The sequence below is a fragment of the Notamacropus eugenii genome, chromosome 7 (genome assembly GCF_028372415.1).
Source record: "Notamacropus eugenii isolate mMacEug1 chromosome 7, mMacEug1.pri_v2, whole genome shotgun sequence".
NCBI lineage: Eukaryota > Metazoa > Chordata > Mammalia > Diprotodontia > Macropodidae > Notamacropus > Notamacropus eugenii.
The window spans coordinates 93,837,157-93,849,912 of NC_092878.1; the positions used below are offsets into that span (position 1 = coordinate 93,837,157).

General features: G+C 40.6%; 1 protein-coding gene across 3 annotated transcripts in view; it reads left to right on the forward strand.

Annotated features, from left to right (window-relative positions):
• Positions 1–1,040: 1,040 nt before the first annotated feature.
• NEIL3 (nei like DNA glycosylase 3) overlaps positions 1,041–12,756 on the forward strand; it is a 62,697-nt gene continuing 50,981 nt past the window's right edge. The window contains exon 1 of one of the 3 annotated variants that reach the window (XM_072624517.1): positions 1,041–1,392. In XM_072624517.1, coding sequence (XP_072480618.1) covers positions 1,264–1,392 — 129 coding nt within the window. In that variant the 5' untranslated portion in view covers positions 1,041–1,263. The remainder of the gene's footprint in view (positions 1,393–12,756) is intronic. The other 2 variants (XR_011970546.1, XM_072624516.1) reach the window with 2 other exon arrangements.

Here is a 12,756-nt window from a genome sequence, read left to right on the forward strand (position 1 = left end):
CTCCTAGGATCCATAACCATAACAATCTCCTGTTCCCAGATACTAGATATGAATTCCCACAGTTACGGTTCAAAACATCTTTGACACGCTTGTGCAGCATTACATAATGATGAATAATATAAACATCCACTGCGGTTGCACAGTGAGATACAAAGATGGGGTGATGTAAACTTGTAAGGCGATTGCTGGCAATATGCCTTCTTTGTCTGCTGGCCTATAAAACAGGTGGTCACTAGACAGCGAATGGGGAACCCTTAGGGTTGAATGCACAAATGCTGTGTGTGCCTCAACTGGCCCCCATTGAGGCTTGGGGGGAACCTGGGTTTGCCTCAAATGGCCCCCATTGAGGTTTGAAGGGACCTAGGGGAAATACAAATTGTGCCTGTCTCCATGGACCCCACTGAGACCTAGGGGTAGTTGCCTTCCTTTCTCAGAGATCCCTGAGAGAAAGGTGATTAGGGAATGCCTTAGGAGTTTGTAGTCCCATTATCAGCAATCCTCTTCTGAGAAAACTAGACTAGAATAACGTCAGATTATTAACCCCTTCTTAGTCTTTCCTGTCTAACCAAATCTTGAGTGAATCTGTGCTAACAGCCCTCAAATGTGCTGTATTTATCTGTCTTACAAGCCTAAAAGTACTTGCCCACTTACACAAGCTGTTGAGAGGGATACGAACCCAAGATCTCTGGCTCCTCCAGAGTACCTTCCTTGTACACAATTGTCTCTGCCATGAGATGGGGGGAGCTTGGCTTTGCACTTCCGATGTTTAGCCTAGTGCCTGACCCGTCCCAGGCTTTGATTAAGGGTTTATGGACCGGCTGACAAATGCCACACATTTTCCAATGCTCCATGACCTTTCTAAAGTCCCTTTCTTCTCTATACTGCGATTCTGATTCTAGAGGCCTGGCAGAAGCAGGAAGGACACACAGCGGAGATGCGTCTGCAGTTTAGCCCGCTCCTGCACGACCTCCAACCTAGGCTCACGCCCACTTGATCCTCCCCTCCTCTGGGCCAATAGACCGTCCCCCCGAGGGCGGGGATGGGGCGGGGCCTGAGTATCCGAGCCCGCTGGTTGGGTGGAAGCTCCCTTTGGCCCCTCCCAAGCTGACTCTGGGGCTGAAGCTTAGGGGCGGAGCGCGTCGCGCGGGAGATTTGACCGAGAAGCGCGGGAAAGTTCCCAGGTCCGGCGCAGCTGGGCAGGCAGTCTTAGCTTTCTCCTGGTGGGCCGGCAGCTCAGCTGGAGAGGAGTTCCAGCCAAGGGCGATGGTAGAAGGGCCGGGATGCGCGCTGAATGCAGAGAAAATCCGGGCCCGGGTGCGCCCGGGTCAGGCGGTGACCGGAGTACGAGGCAGCGCGTTGCCGCCAGCTGGGGCACCTGCATCCTCTCCCTGGGTAAGTTTACCCAACTCCCATGAGGTTGAAGAGGGAGAACCGTAAATTTAGGGTTAGAGCAGACCTTTGAGCTCATCCCCCTTTTGCAGATGAGGAAACTGAGGCCTGTAAAGTAACTGGCCCAAGATCCCCCAGGGAGTCATTGGTAGAATCAAGATTTGAGCCCAGGTCCTTGAACTCCAAAGCAAACTTTCTTCCCTTCTGCTCTCCTAAAAGGAGAAAGTGGAAGTAAAGGGCCTTTTCATCTAACTGGACTTCCCTGGGGCTTCCTTCCTGGTTCAGACCCACCTGTGCTGGCCAAACAGCGACCCTAGCGGCGCGCCCAGTTTCCAGAGTTTGCTACTGTTGCCAAGAGTAACAAGCCGGGATTTGTTTGTTTCAAAAGTTGTTACAGAAGCTCCGTCTCCCATTGAACTTTCCGCTTCTGCTTGGCACCCAAATCTACTTCATTTGTGCGTAGTGGACAGTTCCTCGGCCTCCAGCCTCCTCTGTAGATGTATTTCCAGGGGTTAATATGTAGTCTGCATGGCAAGATCCTAATTTTAGAGTGGGGAGGGCTCTTGGAGGGGGGGTGGCCGTTATCTAGTTCATCCCACAGTTTAGGAAAAGGAAACCCACAGACTTTAAATGACTGCCTTATTCAAACAAGTAACAAAGTACAGTGCTAGGATTTGAACTGAGGTTCTCAGATGCCAAAACCAGGGTTCTTTTCCACTGTACCAGGTATTTCATAGATTTTTAGAGTAAGAATGGGCCTTGGACAGTATTTCCAAATTACCTTGTATTTATTTTGGTATATCTTTGTTTAGACTTATAAATGCCCCTCTTCCACCATAGAAAATGATTTCCTGGAAGCCAGAGCTGCTTCAGTTTCTTTTAGGATCCTCTGCACCTAACATAGTTCTGATGAATAATAGACATTTTATAAATGCTTTTTAGCTGATTGATCTAATGGGAACCGATGAGTGATAGGGCCAGGATTTCTATTCCAGACCTTTCTTGTCGAAACATAAAGAAAATAGAAGAATCTTTGAGATGACATAGGTTCATTTTGCAGGTGAAGAAACTGAGGCAGAGAGAAAGAAAGAAAAACTGAGACAGAAAGGCAGAGAGAAACTTGGCCAAGATAACATGGCTAAGTAGTATGATATAGTATAAGGAACAATTTGAAGACCCGAAATATTACAGTGGTCCTCAGTTTCCTCATCTATAACAAAAGCAGTTTAGAGGATGATGATCTCTGAGGTTCCCTTCAGCTATAAACAGATCTGTGATTCTGTGAAGTGACCTTGGGAACAGTGGGCTGTTTCTCTGCTTTCTTTCTCCTCTTTTTAAGTTGATGGATACACTTAACTTTGAAGCTTTCAACTATAATTGCCCTTTTCTGCCTCTCTTAATATTCCACAACTGCAACTGATATATATTTCACACCTAATATGTAACACTTCAAATGCATACCAGAGGCTTAGTTCAATTTTCCACTCATCACAATTTTGCATTCTAATAAATATCTCTAGGGACTTTTACTTCCCAGAAGTGGTTAGTGTCTTATTTATTTATTTATTTTTAATTTGCCTTAGCACAGCTATTATTTCTCGCTTTGTGATGCATTCATTGAAGATGAGGGGGCATTCCTTTGGTAAGAACTTCGAATCTGTTCTCCAAAGATTCAGTTTGAGCCATCCTGCAGAAGAACCCCCAGGAGGTATGGCTCCTTTAGTGGTACTGGATGGCTTTCACGTGGTAGTATACATTAATTCTCATTGCAAAACTTTCATTTTTGCCCTAGAAGGGAAAGGAAAGTAGCCAACCATGAAAACTAGCTTATCTTTTTTTTCTCTTCCCCCTCCAACCTCTCCCCCATACTTCCCCCCCCAACCTCTCCCCCATAATAAAGAAATTCATTCAACAAATTTTTATTGACCATCAGTTATGTTCCATGTATTAAAAGGAATCCAGCCAAGAATCTCAAGAAATCAATCTACTGACTTCCTGACTCCCTTCAAGTCCCAGCTAAAATCTCACTTTCTACAAGAAGCTTTTCTTAATTCCCTACTAATGCTAGTGCTTTCCCTCTGTTGACTGTCTCCAATTTATCCTGTCTATAGCTTATTTGTACCTAGTTTGCATCTTATCTCCCCCATTAACTCCTGGAGGAGGAACTGTCTTTTGCCTTGCTTTGCCTCTCTTATCACTTCAGGGTGCCTGGCATGTAAGTAGATATTTAATGAATGCTTGTTGACTGACTGATTAGTCCTAAAGAAATGGAATAAGCTTTCCATCTTTAACTTTTTTTCTTTTTTGAGGGGGAGGTTAGCCTTAATGGGAATGTTAATGTTAGGGCTGCAAAATCATCAGTTAAATGATGAAGAACCTAGGAGAATTGAAATGACTTGCCCAGCTGGGGATCATGGATTTCAGAGCTAGAAGAAACTAAACAGGTTATCTGGTTCCAACTCTTCATTTTACAAATGTGAAAAGTGAGGTCCAGAGGATTGAAATGATTTGCCCAATGTCATATTGGAAATAAATGACAGAACCAGGTTTGAAATTAGGTTTTCTGATGTAAGTGGCAGATCCAGGACTCCCAACCCAAGTGTTTTGACTATATATAATTCGTGATAATGTAATAATAGCTAGCATTTATATAGAATTTAAGGTTTGTTTACAAAGCACTTTACAAATATTATCTCTTTTTGTCCTCACAACAATTCTTGGAGGTAGATGCTCTTTTCCAATTTACACATGGGGAAACTGAATCAGGCAGCAGTTAAATGACTTGCCCAAGGTCACACCAGCTAAGATATCCTGAGGCTGGATTTGAACGCTCTATCCACTGGCCACTAGTGTTTTGTTCTCTATACCATCCAGTTTCCTTCCTGTGAGTGATTTATGTAGTTTTTTTTTTTGTTTGTTTTTTTTTTCCATAGAGAGTTCTTAAGATCTTGCTTTTGGTTTGGTCATAAAAGCATAGAGTTAAAGCTGGGGAAGACCTTTGAAATCATCTTGCTCAACTCTCTCCTTTTTATGGATGAGGAAACTGAGTCCCTATGTATTCCTGTTTATAACAACAATGAAAAACAATTTGTTAACTGCATACTGTATTTGAGGCATTATGCCAAGTGTGGATGATGCAAAGAAAAAGCAGGAATACCCCTTGCCCTCAAGGAACTTATATTCTGTTGGGGGTGGGGGGTGGGCTATATGTATTACCTCAAAAGATATGGATATTTCTCTGCATCCCTCTCTTAATAAATTTGTGTGTGTGTGTGTGTGTGTGTGTGTGTGTGTGTGTGTGTGTAAGAGAGAGAGAGCAAGGGAATGCACGTACAAGGTAAATACAGAGTAGATGGAAGGTAACCTTAGAGAGAAAGGCACTAACTTCTTTGTGGGAACTAACAAAGATCTCTTGGGGAGGGAGGATGTGACTAAGTCTTATTTTGAATTGAGTTTTGAGAGGGAGAGCATTGGGCATGGGAGGTAGTCAGTCCCAAGAGGCAAAGACAAGATAGATTGTTCTAAGGCCAATAAGGCTGAACTGAGTAGAGAGGACTGTTAAAAGGAATGTTAAAAAAAAAAATAGAAGATAGGAAGGAGCTGTATTTTAAAAGGCTTTAAATGCCAGTTGGAGTTTGTATTTGAGACTGAAGGTTATAGGTAACAATTGTAGTATATTGGAATGGGGGAAATGACCCATCTCAGGCCTTTAGTAACATCAACTTGGCCGCAGTGTGGAGGATGGATTGGAATAGAGACTTGAGGCAGGGAGTCAAACTAAGAGGCCATTGCGGTAACCCAGGTGAGAGGGGATGGGGACTGAATTAGAATGGTAGCTTTGTAAGCAGAAGGAATGTGACATATGCAAGAGATCTTGCAAAGGAGGTATTACAGGATTAGGCAACGGATTGTGTATAGGTGGGGTGAGCAAGGGAGAGGAATCCAGGATGACACTTAGGCTATGTATTTGGGTGTTAGAGACACTCAACACTAAAATGGTATCAAGGAAATTCATTACATTGGAGTTCAGAGGAATTGAACACTTTGGCCAAAGCAGACCCCCACCCTCTTTTCAGGAGGAGGGAGCACTGAATACAGAAGTGAGATGAGCTGTATACTGTTACTCCAAGACAGATCCTCCCACCAGGAGAGAGACTGGTTCATTCTTCATTCTTCATCTTCTCTACATGCCCATTACGTAACCACCCTTGGTGTCATTCCCCCCTCCCAAATATGCTCTAACATAGGACCCATGATCAGAAAATGGAGGGATAATTTTATGCGGGGTGTGTCTGCTTATATTCATGAGGTTCATTAAGCAAGCACAGTGAACGAAAGCTTTCTCCAAGTTATTCTAGGTCATTTTTCCTGACTGATTCAGGCCAGTTTCAGGCCTGGATCTTCTTAACAAAAATTTTGTGACTTCCTGAAGGCCATTGTCTGTCTCCTGATAGGTGAAGTTCACCTGTAATCTGCTGACTTTCTTATTATCTGACTTATTCTCAATGACTTCATCAACTAATAACTTCAGTGGAAACTTAACTTTTTGCTGTCTCTCACATTGGGTGACCAGAAGGATGGTATTACCCTCAACAGAAAAAGGGGAAGTTTGGAAGATTGCAGAGCTTTGGGGCAAAGATGATGAGTTTGAGATGGGACAATCACTTTGAAATGTCTGGTAGTCAATTGGCGATGTTGGACTGGAGCGTAGGAAATAGACTAGTTCTGGATAAATGTATCTGGGAATCATCTCCATTCAGATGATAATAGAACCCATACTTATGTTCTTGTTTATGGGTTAAATCAATATTTTTTTTCCTCCTAAATTCTGATTTCTTAACAAAATGGGAACTAATTTTTCAAATCAACAACCATGTTAATTGCTGGGGAAACAAAGATAAAAATGAAACAGAATCTGTTCTCAAAGAGTTTATGGTCTACTGGAGAGAAGGGGTGGAATGTGGAATAACAACTGATTTTAGATAGATTGTGGTTAAGAGGTTGGTTTGTTTTTCACATTATCTCCCCTTGTAAAAAATGAGCAGGGTCCTTTCTTTGTATCCCCAATATTTAACATAGTGATTGGAACATAATAAGCATTTTATAAATACTTGTTGACTGCCTGACTAAATAGGAAACCATTGAAGTTTTGGTGGGGGGCACTGAAGGTAGTGGATAATCAAGTTATAAAGATTATTGTCATGTATGTGAAAACTGTGTTAGAATGGGGAGAGACTAGTGGCATGGAGAACCTGAACAGATTTTCATGTGACTTTTAACAGTTTGCATTTCCTCCTTTGAAAATTATCTGGTTATGAAAAAATGCTCTAAATCACTATTGGTTAGAGAGATGCAAATCAAAACAACTCTGAGGTACCACATCACACCTATAAGATTGGCAAACATGACAGAACAAGAAAATGATAAATGCTGGAGAGGATGTGGGAGAGTTGGAACACTAATTCATTGTTGGTGGAGCTGTGAGCGCATCCAACCATTCTGGAGAGCAATTTGGAACTATGCCCAAAGGGCTACAAAAATGTGCATACCCTTTGACCCAGCAATATCGCTACTAGGACTATATCCCCAAGAGATCATAAAAATGGGAAAGGGTCCCACATGTACAAAAATATTTATAGCAGCACTCTATGTAGTTGCCAAAAACTGGAAGTCAAGGGGATGTCCATCAATTGGGGAATGGCTGAATAAATTATGGTATATGAATGTAATGGAGTACTATTGTGCCATAAGAAATGATGAACAAGAAGACTTCAGAGAGGCCTGGAAGGACTTATATGACCTGATGCTGAGTGAAAGGAGCAGAACCAGGAGAACTTTATGCACAGCAACAACCACAGTGTGTGAGAGTTTTTTCTGGTAGACTTAGATTTTTGTAATAACACAAGAACTTCTGAAAAAAAAAAAAAAAATCCCAATGGTGGACCTCAAGGCAAAAAGCCTTCCACACTCAGAGAGAGAAATATGGAAGTCACTCACATAATGTAGCAGATCATGTTTGTGTATGTGTATCTGTTTGTGTATCATGTTCTGATTTGTTATACGGATTCTTTCATTTATCTTAGTCTGACTACACAGCATGACGATAGTGAAAATATACTCAATAGGAAAGTTTATGTAGAATCTATACAGAATTGTATGCAGTCGTGGGGAGGGAGGGAGGTAGTGGGGGGTGGGTGGGGAGGGATAAAATCGCAATTGTATGGCAGTGATTGTTAAACATTAAAAAAAATAAAAAAATTAATAGGAAAAAAAAAAAAAAAAGAAAATTATCTGGTTATGTCCCTTGACCAGTTTTCTATTGGATAGTGAATGTTACAGTGTTACAAGTTACAATGACAAGTTCCTTTTAAATTCTAAATATCAGATCTTAATCTTTCTCAGCTGAGGACCCCTTCTCCTTCCTGAGAAAACTGAGCCCATTCGACATGAACTGCCTCTCCTTCCCTTCTCTTTCAGAATGCCTTTACACTGTTATTCATTCCCTGACTCTCTCCTCTCTTCCCCTAGACTCTAACAGTGACATGCCCCTTCTCCATGCAGGTGCCAATCCTTCTACTTGTATGCTCTGGCCTCTCTTATTCCTTTGTTTTTTTTTTCCCTCTCATCCTTTTTTTAAACAATCTTCCCCAATCTTCACCCCCTCTTTATCTTCTGTTTTCCTTCCCTACTATCTTAAAATCTTCCCAATTAGTAAACAGCCTTCCACAGATCTTAAAACCCCTTAAACTGTAAGTCTTATATCCCTCTTTCCTTTCACCAGTTCCTAGAAAAAGCTACCTATACTTGGTGCTTACACTTACTTTCTCATTGTCTTCTAAAATATCTGTAATTTAGCTTCTGACCAGATTATTCACTGAAACTGTTCCTCTTTCGCATTTCCAGTGATCTCTTACTTGCTAGATCTAATGGTCTTTTATTCAGTCTTCATCCTTCTGGACCTATTTGCTACATTTGACTCAACACCACTTCTCTTGGATATTCTCTGTTTGGGTTTTCTTAATGCTCTTCTCTCCTGGTTTTTCCCTTGCCTGACTCTTCCTCCTCAGTTTCCATTTTAGCTCATTCATACCCTAACTGAGGAGCAGCTAGGTGGCATAGTGCTGGACTTGGAGTCAGGAAGACTGATCTCCCTTTGTTCAGATCTGGCCTCATAAACTTACTAACTGTGTTACCCTGCTAAAGTAACTTAACCCTGTTTGCCTTGGTTTCCTCATCTGTAAAATGAGCTGGAGAAGGAAACGGCAAACCACTCTAGTATCTTTGCCAAGAAAATCCCAGATGGGGTTATACAGAATCAAACACAACTGAAATGATTGAACAACAACACCCTAATTGTAGATATTCTCAGAACTCTTTCCTAGATGTCTTCTCACCTCTCTCTGTAATTTCTTTCTGGGTAACCTCAGCAACTGCCATGGGTTTCACTGTCATCTCTTTACCAATGATTCATAGATCATTGTAGCCAGCCTTGGTCTGTCTCATGAGTACACGCCAGAATCATCTATTGAACATTTCAAACTGGATATCCTAAAGATGTCTCAACACAAAACGCAACACATTCCAGACTGGATCTTTCAGCACCACAATTCTGTTGAGCCCCCAAGTTAGCCTCATGCTGTATTTGTCATTCTTCCTCATCCCACATATCAAACAGTTGCTTTGTCTTTACCATGTCACATCTTTCACAACTCACATCTTCTCATTACTCACAGTCACCAGAACCTCACCACCTCTCACCATAGACTTTCAGTGACTTCCTTATTCATCTCCCTGCTTGTCTTTCACCCATTGTAATCCATCCTCTGCACTGCTGCCCAAGAGATTTTTCATAAGCCCAGAGGTGACCGTCATTCATCTACTTTTAAAAAAATTAAATTATATTTCTTTCAGTTAACAAAACTATTTTCTCTTCCTCCCACTTCACATTAAAAAAACCACCCCCAAACGCTTTAACATCAATGCATAATCAAGCAAAACAAACTCCGCCATTTAGCCATGTCCAAAAAGTTATTTTCTCATTCTGTAAACAGTTCATTATATTTGTGTCTTGGAAATGATCCCCTTTTCAGAGAGACTTTCTGCAGCTGGGGCACACTTCACTACTTAATAAACTCCAGTGTCTGGCTCCCTGTTGTCTCTAGGATAAACCATAAACCAGTCTATTTGTCAAGGAACAGGTCTGTCCTCTCTAAGTGCAAATGTAGTGTTTCATGCCTATACTACTTCACCCTACCTCTTTAATAAAAGATTGGCAGAGAATTTTCTTATTCTTTCTCTGGGGCCACACATAGAGGCCTGTGCTGTTTTAGCAGCATAGCAGATGACAAATTGGAGAGGGAGGAGACTAGAGGTCAGGAAACTAGTTAGGAGGCTTTTGCTTTTTATTGGTGTTTGGGGCTTTTTCACTATTGTGTTTATTTACAGGCTATTATCTACTTCCCCTGCTAGGGAAGTAGATTCATTTGAATTGGGCTCTTATGAGATGATTGTTAGGAGAGAGCAGCACAGCCTCGTACTCAAGCCTCACTAATGATTACTCAGTTATTATCATGTCACCTATAATGTGGTAATGAGATAGCCCAAAGAAGTCAAACCTCACAGACAAGAGGAAATAAACCTAAACTGTGCTGGGAGGGACTTAGCTGAGAAAATAAGAAGGGATTACCTCATTGGGAAAGATAACAGAAACTAGGATGGATCACAGAAGTTAAAACTGTACATCTATTTCTCTTTTAAAAATTAGATTTTAGAACAAATGTTCAGTTAGAATCTCTGAACTCTCAGTACAGTCTTAAATATTCTTTCTCTGACTTTTCATTTTCTGGTTCTTCTGATCCGAAGGATAATCTTTGGTAAAACATAATGAATAGAAAGATGTTATTTGGAAAGATGAATTTTGGAACATGACAAGTTTATGTACTGCCAGCAAGATCATGTTAGTGTCATAGTATTTATTAAGTGCCTACTGTGTGCTAGGCCCTTTGCTAGTTGCTGGAGGTACAAAAAAATTCAAGAGACAATCTCTTCCTTGGAGGAGGCAGCATGCAAACAGAAGTGTACAAGTAAGCGACATACAACATAAATAGGAACTAATCAATAGGCAGAAGCAACTAGAATTAAGTGGGATTGGGAAAGGCTTCCTGTAAAAGGTTGGGCTTAATCCAGAGAATCCTGGAGATGACTGAAGCAGGAGAACATTCCTAGCATGGGAAACAGCCACTGAAAATGCCTGGAGCTAAGTATCTGATTAAAGGAACTGAAAAGAGGCCAGTGTCACTAGATAGAGGATTATTTGGCAGGGCTATAAGGTGTATGAAGACTAAAAGGGTAGGGGAAACCAGGCTACAAAGAAGGGCTTTGAATAGCAAACAGGATTTTATACTTGATCCTGAAGGTAATAGGGAAACACTGGTGTGCTCTAGGAAAATCCCTTTGGTAGCTGAATGGAGAATAAACTCACGTGGCCAGAGACTTGTGGCGGAGAGACCACCCAGGAGGCTATTTTAACAATCCAGGTGTAAGGTGATTAGGGTCTGCACTAGGGTGGTAGTAATGTCAGAGAGAGATGTTACAAAGATGAAATCAGACATCCTTAGCCACAGATTGGATGGGAGGGAGGAGAGGGATAAAGAGAAAGTAAAGAGTTGAGGGTGACACCCAGATGAGCCTGGGGGATTGGAAAAATGGTGGTGTCCTCTACTATAATAGGGAAATTTGGAAGGGGAGGGTTTTGGGGGAGGAGGATAATGAGTTTAGTTTTGGACATGTTGAGTTTGAGATGTCCAGTTGGCAATTGGAGATAGGAGACTGAAAGTTAGCAGAGAGGTTGGAGCTGGTTAAGTAGGTTTGAGAATTAAATGAATCCTTGAATCCATGGGAGCTGATGAGATCACCAAGTGAAATAGTATAAAAGGAGAAGAGAAAACCCTGCACAAAGCCTTATGTGACACCCATGATCAGGAGTGATGTGGATAAAGATCCAGCAAAGAAAATGAGACAGAGAAGTCAGATAGATAGGAGGAGAACTAGGAGAAAGAATATAGTGTCACAAGAAGCTAGGGAAAAGAGAGTAATCAACTATGTCAAAGGCTGCAGAGAGGTCAAAAAGTATGAGACAGATTCCATGTTTTCTAGGCATTTGTGACAGAAAGCTGAAGATGCTAAAAGGTTTCTGCCATATTATTCCACAGATCAGCATTTAAAACATACTTAAGGAAACCACATAGTATGTTTCTTATAACTGAAGCCTAAATTACAGAAAGCATCCTAAGAAACATTTGTTTAACTTTAGATTAAGAAAAAAAAATAACATGGTGCAAGAAAAGAAACTGAGTCATTAGTAATTATCATAGGTTTCTAGTTCTTTATTTTACATATAACATATAACATGGGATCTTAGCTTTGAATCAGTGAAATTAAAAAATATATTTTGATAACTGTATTTCAGCATAATTGGTTCTCTTTGTAATCCTATGTATATTTTTTTATGCAATTAAAACATTATTCAAATCAATAAACATTTATTACCTGTTTACACTAGGAACTGGGCTAAATTTTGGGAATATAAATGCAAGGAAAAAGGAACACAATGTTTGCTCTTGAGCTTATGCCCCAAAGGAGGAAGATAATATATAAGAGAAAGTTGAAAAATATAGATTCTGAGAAGGTGACCAGAGGTTTCACTAGATTGCCAAAAGGGTTCATGACATACAAAAATGTTAAGAACCCTTGCCATAGAGTATATCTCTTCATTCCAATTTTTAAAAAATTACAAACAGTCCACCCAACAGGATGTCTTCATATAATCACCCTATTTTTATTACACATAAGTGTGAAAAGATTGGCCATATAAGGACCACTAGTTATGGTATTCTATGGGTTTGGAGCTATAGTACTCTTGCATAATCTTATGCAGATAGCAGTGTAAGCACATTTTGTAAAACTCTGTTGGATGTTGCAGAAACCTTATGGCCAGAAACAACTCTAGAATATAAATGAAACACATCTAATTGATGAGCTGTGAAGAATCATTCTTCCAGTTTCATTTAGCATCATAGAATTTTAACACTGGAAGGACATCTTAGAGATGATTGAATCCTATCCCTTCATTTTACAGATGAGGAAACTGATTTTGCCTTGCCTGAAACACATTCCCTTCATATAACCTTCTTAAAAATGCAACCAAAAACAATTAACCTACAAGATAATGCTCAAAGAGATAATATAATCAAAGAATCATTGGCCTTCAAAAAATAATGAAACAAAACCTAAATAATATTTTTTCAAGCCCTATAAAAAAGATAGTTGCCTAGAAGTATTTCTACCAGAGGGCAAAGTATAGATAAA